Below are 13,878 nucleotides of genomic sequence, written 5' to 3'. Positions count from 1 at the left end.
TTCATCACAGAGATTGAGCAACTAGCCCACAAGGCTCAGAACGAGGTCACTCGGGATCACATCCAGTATGAGGCAGCCCACACCCTTATTGGGAGGCTCCATGACGCCGAGATCCATCACAAATTGATGCTACGTGGGGAACATAACCACAGGGGAGCCCTGACAATAGCCCTGGGGGTGGAGGCAGTGAAGGAGGGACCGCGGCACCATCAACAGAGATACGAGTCATCAAGGGCACGGATACAGCAGAGGCTTGAGTGGTAACAGCAGAGCAATGTAAACTGCCGCCAAGAAGCCACACCCCCTGAGGGATCGCCTATTAGAACTGTGGCGAGTGACGATACCTGCCTACAAAGAAGTGAAGGTGACAGCATAAAGCTGCAAGTCTGTATGGATACCAAAATTCCAATATAATTGGTTCGTTATTGGAAATTATAAATTTTCCAGCTAACTCATTCTTCATTGTCAACATTTTGCCCCCGTGTACCAATTTGAACTCATCAGTTGGTAATAAGCACACCTACCAAAATGCATGGCTAGTGAAAGTAGTGGAGCCCACTGCACAGCCTACTTGGAGCTTCAGGCAGTGCCAATGCACTATGAGACACTCGGTCTCTTTTTCAAAACTTGATGCCTGCTAGGCCATCAAATGATACAGATTTTGATTCCCATAGGAAACTTGAAATATTTATCCTGAGACTCCAAGTAGCCTACGCAGTGGCTTTCACTACATGCACTAGCCATTTGCCTTGGTAAATGTGCTAGTTACTAACTGATGAGACCAAACTGGCACACTAGGGTGAAAACTGGCAACTAAAAATCAGTTAGCTGAAAAATTTATAATTTCCAATAGCAGATCAATTATGAATGAATTATGAATTACTCTTTTTTTTTTTTTTTTTGCTAGGGGCTTTACGTCGCACCGACACAGTTAGGTCTTATGGCGACGATGGGATAGGAAAGGCCTAGGAGTTGGAAGGAAGCGGCCATGGCCTTAATTAAGGTACAGCCCCAGCATTTGCCTGGTGTGAAAATGGGAAACCACGGAAAACCATCTTCAGGGCTGCCGATAGTGGGATTCAAACCTACTATCTCCCGGATGCAAGCTCACAGCCGCGCGTCCCTACGCGCACGGCCAACTCGCCCGGTGAATTACTCATTTAGGACAGATATTTCAAGTTCCCAATTGGAATTGAAATCTATATCAACAGATACCAAATTTGACACTGAGGGACAAGAAAATACTTGGATGGACCGAATTTGGGATGTTTGGGCCAGTCATGTGCATCAGGCCAGTGAATGATGAAAACGCCCAAGCCCTGGAAGATGATGGTTGTCCATCTGGATCTTCTGGTGCTGTATTGTGGAGCAGTTCAGGACAAGCAGCCTTAAGGCGGGGGCAATGTCACAGGATGGCTGCCATGCTGTTTCGAAGTGAGAGAAGCCAGTTAGTTTGGCCCTGCCTGCAAACAAGTAATGCCGCTGCTAGGTAACCAACTCCACCCCACTGCCACGCAGCTCACTACTTGGGAAGGGGAAGCAAGGAGCAGGAGGACATCCCCCTCTCTACGGCTCTCTTGAAAGATCTACGTGTCTCTGGTGGGATTGTCTAAATGTGAAGTACTGTACAGTATAAACTGAGAAACCAGTGTGACTGTGTTCGTATGAGTAGACAGTGTGAACTGGGAAAACAGTGCGACTGTGTTAGTATAATAAGTGTCCTGGTTCTCTATGAGGTTGGAGATGGTGAGATGAATCTTTATAGCAAGTTTTTACGATGTCAACATCACCAGATGAGTTGATGAGATGAAATGAATGACATCGTGCTACCACATAGCCTCCTCCTGTTGAATAGCATCAAGGAGCCAAGGCTTAATGTTGCCATCCAACGGACAAATTACCATCAACAGCGTCATGTGCACTCATTCCATACAAACAATGCAGAGAGGTTTGGAATTGAATCCAGGCTTTTGGCACACAATCAACTGATTAGAAAATGTATACCACCACCTCTCCTACCCTGCCGTCCAACATTCTGATGGTGACATTTTTTTCAACCAATAGGACTCGAACTGGCTAACTAACTCAATGGTAGTTAAATAAAACTTAGTCTTAGAGTAAACTGCTACCAGCTGTGTCTTTATTTATTATATACAATATGTAACTGGATTAAGAAACTATGCCTATTTTGTTTCGCATAAAATACTACAGTTAAGGACACTGGAGATACAGAGAAAAGCAATATACGGATCTCACAGTTTTAAGACAGCAGAAAGCGGCTGTGTAGATTCATGAAGAGGAACAACCTCTCTCTTTGAAGGACATCTGTACACCAGCAATTGCTAAAGGGCCATACCGATAATGTGATGAAATTTCATTTGCATTTTAGATTCAAAATTCAATTTGCATATTCCCCCACCCCAACTTCTTTATGTTAAAAATTGATATTAAAAAACAAATGGGAAAATTATGAGAGCAAATACGGTATGATTATTGACCAGGCAGACTAATATGTAACACCACCTTCTGACTCGATGAGAAAACCGATGAGAAATTAGCTCACCACTCATTTCCATGGGATACATATTCTCGGTACTAAAGATGCCAAAACATTTCTAGGAGCATGATGTGTATGATATTATAAATAAAGACCTAGAACAAGGTTGACTGATTCAATAAAGAGAAATGCTAGAAGAAGTCAGGACTAGGACAATATGATGGACAAGGAATGGAAGGAGAGAGGAAGGTGGAGAAGTGCCATAAATGCCCCAACCTGACGGAGCTGGATAAGGGGAAAGGAGGAGGAGGAGGAGGAGGAGGAGGAGGAGGAGGATAATGACAAAACTTGTTTAGTATAATACACTTCATATAAAACTAAATTAAAGCATCACCTATCAGTTTTAAAAGTTTATGATGACATCATTTTCATTCTTTAAAGTTCTTACCTGATGAAGATGTATTGTCAAACTCGCAGTGTGTTCCTGCAGGTAGCAAACGGTTGAGACGGTCCAGTGGACCAAGGGTGGCCAACAAGTGAAACAGCAGAGGCTGTACACATGATACAGGCAATAACAACAGAGAGTGAAGAATTTTCGACAACATAGCTCCAGCAAGGGATTGATACAGCATATCTGGAAAATCATTTGTAAAACATCAGAAGCACTTACTTAAATATAAGGATTTGATGATAACAGAAATCTCCTGGGCTTGTAGGCCTTGGTCCAATTGAGTATGAAGGTCTCACTGTCTTACCGGATACTTTACCCAATATACAGTATAAACAAGTCCTGTTGCTCCAAAGGTCAGTGGTGTTTAGCCAGGAAACTTCCATTATCATCATGATAATAACCATGAAACCCTACCCTATTAAGCAAATAATCTAGTTTTGAACTATTATGTTCTTTTTGGTTTAATCTTCAATATTTAAACTGAATTATGCTCACAGTATCCGAATAAAATTACACACATTTTATGTTATATATTAAAGAACAGATTAAGGTTAAAAACTAAAATATGAACACATTCACACTGGAATGTGCTGGGCGACAGTTCAAATAGCTTTGGTAAACAACATTCAGTGTCCAGTGTCCAACTTCAATCTGCTTTATGTCACACCAACACAGACAGGTCTTATGGTGATGATGGGATAGGAAACCGTTTGGAGTTGGAAGGAAGCAGCTATGGCCTTAATTAAGGCACAGCCCTAGTATTTACCTGGTGTTAAAATGGGAAACCACGGAAAACCATCATCAGGTCTGCCAGCAGTGGGGTTCGAGCCCACAACCTCCCGACTGCAAGCTCAAAGCTGCACGCCCTTAACTGCACAGCCAATTCATATGGTGTGTCCAACTTCACTGTGGGCACAAACGACTACCACGTCACTGACTGTAAGTTCTGAACTGTTAGGAATGTAGGGCATCTTCGAAAAATAAATAAAATAAATTGTCAATTAAGCTGCTATTGATATTTCCAAGCTTGCCCCGATGCAGCTTTGTCCTAGACTATAAGTCCCTATTCAAAAGTTGTTTCAACCGCTCTATGCACTACTTCAGTTTTTGCACAACATTTTGAATTGCCCTGTATTAAAAGGATCATGTCATGGGTTAGATATGCCGACAACATTTTTGCTATAATAGACCATAAAGTCACTAATAACTCCATAATACTGGATCAACTGAATAACATAGACCCACATATTACATTCACATTAGAAAATGAAAATAACCACGCGCTCAATTTTCTTGACAGCACAATACTAAGAAGAACACCTGTCATTCAAATTCTACAGAATACCGACCCAAACCATCAACACAATAAAACAAAATTCACTTCACCCAGAACCCCATAAAAGAGCTACATTTTTAGTATGAACAACAGAACATATAACATCCCCTTGTTGCTGGAAGATTTCAATAGAGAAATTAACATTATTTATAGAACATCAATTAATAATGCCTACACTACATAAAAAGAATAATTAATAACATTTGGAATAATCCCCAAACTAAACTTACCAAAAAATTGAAGAATAACAAGAAGAATGTTGCCACTTTTACTTTCAATAATAACTTTTATCAAATTACAAATATCTCCACAACAAAAAACAAAAACAAATAAAACCCACAATTTTAAAATGCCTTCCATACAAACAATATAGTCAACTAATTTACCATCACCACAGTAACTATTCACAAAAATAATAGGGCCTAGACTTTTAAATTAAGGTATTTATAAACTTAACCAACCCTACTGTAAAGTGGCAAATATCGGATAGACAGAGATAAATTTTTAACATACTGCCAGGAACATACTAATGCAGAGAAATACAATAGATATGTGAATATGATCACCCACATGATAGATCTTCACACTTTTACAACAACTCGACTATTTGCAAACATTAAATAAAGGTATCATAACGAATATTTTTGAACCCTTTTACACAGAAATAGATCAGAAATCAAACCCTAATCATCTCTTAAATTACCAAAAAAAACCTTGATGTTTTGTTACAGGAAATCTTCAAAACAGCTACCCAAAAAAACAAAAATACAACCACTAATTACAACACGAAATCCCCTCCTGTACGTATCCCCTACCACAGCATCGTCCTGCCCACTCCTACAAAGCCGCCTCCTCCTCAACAGCTGCCTGATCCACTCAGTCGCCGGATACACAAATGTAAGGACAAGAACAACATTCAAAAGGTACCAGCACAGAAGCGAGTACTCAAATCTTTCCAAATCCCTTCAAAGCAACTGTAATAATCTCCACACTTTCTTACAAAATACTAGAACTACTACTCTTTTTCTAGACTCCACAACAAATCATCATCATCATCATCATCATCACCATCATCATCATCATCCTTCCCCATTCTCCAGCTCCTGCCGGGTCAGGGCATTAATGGCACTTCTCAACCATCCTCTCTCCTTCCACCATTCCTCTCCCATCATTTTGTCCCAGTCCAGGTTTCTTCCCTCAAACTTAATCTCCATTATATGTTTTGTTATTCCTTCCCCTCATTATCTTTACATGTCCAAACCATGTTAGTTTACTCCTATCTATTCTCTCATTTACGTTTTCCATTCTGACTTCATTTCTCACATCTTCATTTCTCAATCTGTCTTTACTTGTCCGTCCTACCACACTTCTTAGGTATTTCATTTCACTGGATTGAATTCTACTCTCCTCCCACTTGTCACTGTCCAAGTCTCAGCCACATACGTCAATATGGATGCATAATACATTTTGTATATTATCTCTCTACACTTCCTTGGTACTTCCTTATTCCAAACAAGATTTCTTCCAGTCTGGTAGAATGCATTGCCCTGTTGTACCCTCTTGCTAATCTCGATGTTCAGCCTTGTATTCTGCGTTAATTCACTCCCTACGTTTTTGAAACCAACAATTTCAAGGCTTTTCACAATGCTTTTTCCCTTCTTTTTCTCCTCTTGATATCACCATAGTCTTGCTTTTCTCTGCGCTGATTTTCATACCATGCTTTCCAATTTTTTGATTCAGTGCATCAAGTTCTTCTTGTACTTCTTTGCTCTTTGTTTCCCAGACCACAATCATCATCATCATCATCATCATTTCCCTTTATCCAGCTGTAGCCGGGTAGGGGCAAATATGGTTCCACAATATCATCTGCAAATAGTAACTTCATCTCCCTATTCCCACGTGCTTCCTTCATCTCCTTTACAATTTAGTCTATAACCCTCAGAAACAATAAAGGTGATACGACACTCCCTTGTCTTAGTCTAGTTTCATTTCTAAACCATCCTGTCTTTCCAAATGGAGTCTGTACACTGCTTGCACCATTTCTACAGTTTGTGTACCTAGTCTCTTTTTGACCATAGTTTCCCACACCCTCTCACTGGGAACACTATTGTATGCATTAGTTAAATCTATGAATGTCATGAACAGATCCTTTCCATATTCCCAACATTTTTCCATAAATTGCCTATTCTGAAGATTGGGTTCACTGTAGAGCTTCCACTTCTAAAGACATACTGTTCCCCTTGCAACTCTCCTTCCACTTTTTTCCTCATTCTCCTTTCTAATATTATTTCCAGTATTTTTGTTATTTGTGATAAGAGTACGATTCCTGTATAGTTATCATACACTTTTTTGTCCTCTTAAACAGTGGTATTATTATTCCCTTTCCCCAGTCTTCTGGCAAATGTTTCTGTCCCCATATGCACTTTAACAATCTGTACATCCATTGTAGTCCAACAGGTACAGCAGCTATTATCATTTCCACACTAAATTCATCCATTCCTGATACCTTCCCCATTTTCATTTTACATAACAACATCATCCTCTATGTGTGGAACAGCACAATTACAAGGGCGCAATATACAGGAAGTGTACAATCCAAAAAAGAAGACCTATACACTGTGTTCCAAAACACTATTTTAATTTTCTATTTTTAGATGTCTACTTGTCAACTTTGCCATTTATTCTGGTATATCCTTGTATCTTTTTTAACTATTTCATTGCCTTACTCAGACTACCTTGCTTTCTCCACAGAGTTTTGAAAACTCACGCACATGAACAAGAAATACAGACAGACATAATTTTTTTTTTTTTACTATGAAAGTCATTTAAAAAATAATTAGAAGAACGTTCCATAAAATTGTCAGGAATATATTTTCAAACCTGCTTGCCCAGTAAATTGTATTTTATCAGGGACAGGAATAGAATCTACATTTTTTTTTTTTTTTTTTTGCTAGTTGCTTTACGTTGCATCAACACAGATAGGTCTTATGGCGACGATGGGACAGGAAAGGGCTAGGAGTGGGAAGGAAGCGGCCGTGGCCTTAATTAAGGTACAGCACCACCATTTGCCTGGTGTGAAAATGGGAAACCACGGAAAACCATTTTCAGGGCTGCCGACAGTGGGGTTCGAACCTACTATCTCCCGAATAATGGATACTGGCCGCAATTAAGCGACTGCAGCTATCAAGCTCGGTAATAGAATCTACAAATTTGGGGAATTTACCATAGTGTGAGGTCCCGTCACCACATCTGTTGCCGGTTATACAATATCAAGAATACCATTGCCGCCTTCATCACGACTGATATTTTCCTCATTACTAGCCTCATTTGAATTCTCAGTTTCTCAAAATAAGCATTATCATGATACACTTCTCTTTCAATATCGTCATTTAGCAGAGAACATGAAACACCCTGCAATGAGGAAGCCACAGTGTAAGCAAACAGCAGCTACCGTCATTTTTATCGCTAGCTTGACCACGCAAGGAGGATAAATCCTTAGAGCAACACTATTGCAAAGAGAATACCAAGTACACATTCGGGATGACACTGTGCAGCGCTAATGGGAAGCCCAAGTACGTACTCTGGCAGACAGCAAAGGAGTTAAGCTGAAGATGTCACCTATCAGGAAAAAAACATGCTTTTTATTTAAAATAGAAAAAGGCATCTTCTAAAAGTTAAAACCATATTATAGTATTGAAAGGTGGTCACTTCTCAATTTGATTTGAAATGCCTACACAGTGAGTTCAGCTGTTGATTATTATGCCCTATATAAGAATAAAATGTTTTAACACAAGCCACACACCTCACAAAGAGTACCATTTATTTATAGAAAACCAGTACTGTTTAGCAGCAGCAGCAGCAGCAGTAGTAGTAGTAGTAGTAGTAGCAGCAGCAGCACAATTCCACTACTGGTACATAACAAAATCATCAAGTGTTGCAAAAAAGGATTATAAGTTGCCATTTTTACATTTTATCTTATGTCCGTCTCACTGGTTTGTTACCATTAGTGCCAACCAAACAATACTTATTTTACACAATGAGAAATTTACATCAGAGCTTTGTGTCAAAGTTTAAACACGGTATTTTAAAATATATGGGACGGTTCATGAAAAACGGAAAACATGCATCCTGCATACATTTTGCTGGGACAATGGGACAGTTTAGAGAAGTAATGGACAATCTCGTAAATAAGGAATGTCTGGTCACCTTACACAAAAGTATTCATCGGTTCATTTAAAGATATCTTCTTCAATAATTCTCTCTTTTAAGGGTCTGCAGACAAATAGCTCCTCTTCTACAGACATCCTATTTTTCAAGTTGATTTAAGTCGCACCAACACAGATAGGTCTTATGGCAACGATGGGACATTAAAGGGCTAGGAGTGGGAAGGAAGCAGTCATGGCCTTAAATAAGGTACAGCCCCAGGATTTACCTGGTGTGAAAATGGTAAATTATGGATAACCATCTTCAGGACTGCCGACAGTGTGGTACGAACCCACTATCTCCAGAATACTGTATACTGGCCGCACTCAAGCAACTGCAGCTACCGAGCTCGGTCAGACATGGATAAAATGGCAGCATTACTCAATTTATCATGTTCAATGGCAAAGAAAGGACTACTCTGAATTCTTTCCAAAATTTAATTTTTGACATATGTAGTTTGCTATGTCGTTAATGTGGCTCTTGATCATGTTGTCGAACAATGATACCATAATGACCTTTTCTGCAGGGGATTCTCCAAGCATACTCTGTACTACATCATTTATGCAGCAGAACTTCTGCAATCGAAGGAGGTTTTGCAGCTTCAGCAATTCTGTACATATGCAGAAAGACACTTCAACAGCATAGTCACTATTTGCAATAGATATAAAAGAATTTAAATAATTTTCTACTCATCTTTTCATGCAAAAAAAAACCCTCATAAAACTTGTTTACATGGGTGGAGTGTTCAGTTTCTACATAGTGTGTGAGTAGAGAATTTTCAGACTACTGTTATCAAGTCTGTCACCACAAACAAAACATTGGGGTCTTGGACAGTCCTTTTCACCTGCATATAAAAATACAAACTTAATGTAATTTTTATAGTACTTTTTTAACTGTTGGACTGAAACATATCATTGAAAGTTAAATAACCTGTTGAGTCTGAAGTTGACACAACACTAGCTTTGGATTTTGTAATTCCCTAATTCCCCTTCAAACATCCGTTTTTCCTTACACATGGCTCACCTTTATCAGAATGATGCACTTCACTAGAAGTTGAATGACCAGTTGAATCTGACGTTAGTGTAATACTGACTTCTGTTTTCGTTACTCCAAGTTTCCCGTTCAAACTTCCACTTTGCAAACAGTTAACCATTTTAGATGTGATCAGAAATTATTCAGATACACAAATGACCATTGCATTCTTGCCACTTGATCAAACAAGAATAGACTACTGTTGAAAGACATCATCAAACACATTAACAGATGGTAGGTTACCACTACATTATTGCATATGTACAACTGTACTTTATTGTGCATTCCATGTGCTTGTATATCATTGGAAACAAAATTTATGAATGTTGACTTCAGTGGCATAATTACCATATTTGTGTAATTATTAATTTAATTTAATAAAAACAAGAATGGGTCTAACCTCAAAAGCAGCCATTACAGAAAAATGTTCGCGAACCCCTAGGATGCTTTGCAAACCAGTTTGGGAACTGTTGCTTTAGACACAGTCCCATTGCCTTATGATACAGTTCCACCCATTGTAATCTGGACTTTCTGCAGTCTCTCTTTCCTTTCATTTGTGATTTCCATCTTTACTTTTTCCATATATGTCTTTATTTATCACTCTCTGTCTTTCTATTTCTTTGGTATAATCAGGCCCCTCTATGTTGTTTGTTTGTCTATCCCTTAGTTCCATTTCTTGATACAGTGTTGGAGAAATCAGGCCCTCGATATTCTCTTGTATTTTCTATTTTCTTTTTAATAATACAAAAAGTGAAGTAGAGTATACAGGATTTCTATACCCTTGTGATTGAAATGTTATGTCCATCAAGAAGATAGGATGAGTAGGATACAACCAGATTAGAAAATACTACACAAATTCTTTTGAATATTAACAAACAACAAGAAATATTTGCCCATTTCATGTCCACCACAACTTGTGGCTAATTCAAGCTTGGTACTTACCATATAAGTGATTCAAAGCTGCTGGAAAGTTTCCTGCAATGACAGAAGCCTTGGAAAACACATCACATGCTAAAGGCAGTAAAATCATCAAGTGGTTCTGTAGAAGTGTAATGCTCTGTAACACCTGTGAAGAAAATAGTTGGTATTATCTATCTATCTATCTATCTACATTGCATAAAATAAAGAGTTGTGTCTGTACATTGCTCAGAATTTAAAAATAATGGTATTTCTGCATCAGTAGTACCCACAGAATGAAGGAAATGTTTTTAATTTTCTCTCATTTCTGTCTGTCTGTCTGTCTGTCTGTCTGCCTGCCTCTACACACATCACAAGAAAACGGCTAAACAGATTGTAATGAAAATCAGTATGTAAAGTCGGGGAATAAAGCACTACAATCTAGGGTATAAATAATTCTATTCACTCTTTGTGAAGTGGTGGTTTAGGGGAAGGCCTAAAATGTAATTCCCAAATATGTATGTGCTCATATCGAGAAATACTGCATAACAAAAGATATACTATAACCTTTCAATGACGTCGAGGTCGAGAGTAAAGGATTCATTGAAAGTTATAAAATAAACAGATTAAAGAGAACGGCACAGAAGTACGTGAATCACCGAATTACGGCCAATTTATATGTTCCATCATGGATAAAAGCCGATACAACTCGCATAGTTATGGGATCTTACGGAATAAAGTGGAAAAATCAAGCTCAGAACCCCGTGGTGTACAAAAGATTGAGTTAAGAATAATTCAGATACAAGCGGAGATCAGTAATGAAAACCATGTCAACAGCTGTGAAGAGAAAAAGGTCATACATAACATTTAGTCCGGGAAACGTCATAGCGGAGGCCATGGAATGAATTAAAATCATGCACGGCTAACCATCAAGAAGGCATGTGCGAAGTGACGTATCATGTGTGTTGGAAGAGTAAATAAATGGTAGAATGTTTTCCTTTGCGAAGTTCTGCGAGTGAAGAGAGTGACTGTAGTGTCAAAGTTCCTCAAATGTCAGAAACAAGTGTAATGGAGATCATACGATGGTAGTTCTACGAGTCATGAAATGCGAACCGATTATTATCGTAAGATAATTAAAGTGGAATTTCGTTTTTTCGTGATCACTGTATAAAGGAAAAGCAGATAGTAGGTCGACATTGGAAATAGCTCTGGTGTAGACTAAAAACTGAGGAGATCTATAGGATATTAAGAGAGCCTATCGCTTAAATAAGATTAATAATTGAATATAAAACACTGATATATTGCAGGGGAGTGTTAGTAAATGAAAGTGTGGATATAAAAATCTAATTAAACTCTGTCTAACAAATTTTGTACGAGTTTCAGGATTGGAAGCCAGCAAGATCACTGTCTATTATGATCCAGAATACCAATAACATGGAGATGTGCGCTTAAAAGCTAACTGGATCCCTGATGGATCCGAGCTCTGCTGGAATGACCAGAATAACGTAAAACAGATGTCCAGAAAGCTGATAACCTGAAGGATGGTATGAACGTCTGTGTCTTCAACGATAAGTACCCCTACATTGTTTTTCCTTGTTCTATTTGTAGCAGCTTAATGTAGAGCTAGATTTTGTCATCACATTCAGGTGACTTTAAGAAATGACTTGAATAACCTAACGGGCCGGTTGATGTTATTTTGTGAAGTGTTGGTCTGGCCGTCTATGAGATAGGATTTTAGCTTACTGTCAGCGTTTGATAGGGTTAGGCGTTTATAATTCATTCGTTGCTCTTACGCTAGTGAACTAATTGTGGAAGTTAATCGCGGTAAGATAATGTTGAGTGTCTACAGGTAAGTTCTCTGAATGTGTGTATGTAATATTATTAATGTTGTGATCCTCTTACATGACTTGTTCCGCAGAATGTTGGTGAAGTGTTTATTCAGTAGGAATTGTGTGATATTCATATGCGTGGAATTAAGGCTCTTCGATGCCTATGCTTGTTTATTCGAGTGTTAATGTTGATGTGGTGCGCATTTTTGATGATGTGTGGCAAGTGTAGAGTCATCAGATATTATGATTTGATGCGGTAGTAATAGTAGACGAGATTTATTGAATTGCAAGCTACAGTGGTACGTTTGATCTTTGAGATGGTCAATGAGTTAGGGTAATGTTGTTGATTGAAATGTTCGCTGCATATTTTGAGTATTGGATGGACAAGCGATGTATGAAATGTTAGAATTTGAAGGTATTTCGGAGAATTTAGTGTTGAGCGCATAGGATTTGTCATGTTATGTATTATGGTACAGCATTAAAATAAATTAATAGACGTGCGGATGAATAGATAGGATCTTCAGTAATCAATACACCCGAACAGTAGACAGATGTATTTTAGGATCAATGTCACCTGATATCGTGTGTTGCATTCGACATATTGCTTTATGTAGTTTGTTTGAGCATTAGAATTATTTTTAGCAGACATGGAGAAGAAGCTGATGCATCGCAGACCTTCCAACATTGTATTATTTGATCATGTCAGTAGTTAGCAGATATTATTTTCCAGGTACGGCAAGACTGAGAATCCAGACGAGAGTAACGACACCGTGATATTTATTTATGGAATTATTTGTGTCTTGGTTGATTAATAGATATGATTCTGTGTCATATTAGAGAAATGACTGTTAAGGGAATTCAAGTTGTTCATTAGCTAGGTAGGTGTTTGAATGACGACATAGATAGAACAGGGAAAGCAAGCTACGGGTAAAGGTGATTTTTTAAGATAAATGAACAAACAAGCAGGAGAAGTGAAAGACTTCAGATTGATAGATGTTCCTTGTGTGATTAATTTTTTTTTTCTCTCTTCATAATGGAAGTATCTGAAAGACAGTTACGATTTATTTTAATATTTGAATCTAATGTTAAATAATGCCTCAAGGATAGATTTTTAGAGCCAACAGAGTGTGATAGGACTTATATAATGATAACTCTCCGTGATGTTGCTTATTCAAGTTATTATTATTATATTTCCCTAAGATTATTTCATTCAATTTTATATCCTTCCAAACTTTTATTGTGGTTGTCATTTCTTGAATGAAATTTAAGAGCCTAGATATAATTAGGTAGGATGTTGAATCATTAGGTTTAGTTATCATTTTGATGAGATGTGAGCGGTACTCGTCGAAGGGCCATGCCCTTGAGTGGATTTTCACGCGAACCGCTGAATTCTAGCTGAGGCCCAACATAAGAAAATTATCATTCTCCAAACCATACACGTCCACGAACGTTCACAATACATAATACAATTTCCAATTATTTGTGTCTTAGATGATAACAGAGATGTTCGTATAGACTTTTGTTGCTCAATTCATATCAATGCCGAGCATCCCTTAAGGTGAAAACCACATGGTCATCAGATTATAATGGCAAGAAAAATGGTAAAGATGACTATCAAAATGAGAAAACATCA

At 38.2% G+C, this 13,878-nt stretch overlaps 1 protein-coding gene across 1 annotated transcript in view; it reads right to left on the bottom strand.

Moving 5' to 3' along the window:
• LOC136858059 (probable E3 ubiquitin-protein ligase HERC1) overlaps positions 1-13,878 on the bottom strand; it is an 850,878-nt gene that overhangs the window by 674,118 nt on the left and 162,882 nt on the right. The window contains exons 15-16 of the mRNA XM_068225263.1: positions 10,462-10,585; positions 2,946-3,131 (exon numbers count right to left, since the gene is read on the bottom strand). Coding sequence (XP_068081364.1) covers positions 2,946-3,131; positions 10,462-10,585 — 310 coding nt within the window. The remainder of the gene's footprint in view (positions 1-2,945; positions 3,132-10,461; positions 10,586-13,878) is intronic.

The sequence above is a fragment of the Anabrus simplex genome, chromosome 1 (genome assembly GCF_040414725.1).
Source record: "Anabrus simplex isolate iqAnaSimp1 chromosome 1, ASM4041472v1, whole genome shotgun sequence".
NCBI lineage: Eukaryota > Metazoa > Arthropoda > Insecta > Orthoptera > Tettigoniidae > Anabrus > Anabrus simplex.
Note: the sequence above shows the minus strand (reverse complement) of the source record. Positions and strands in the feature narration are given on the sequence as shown.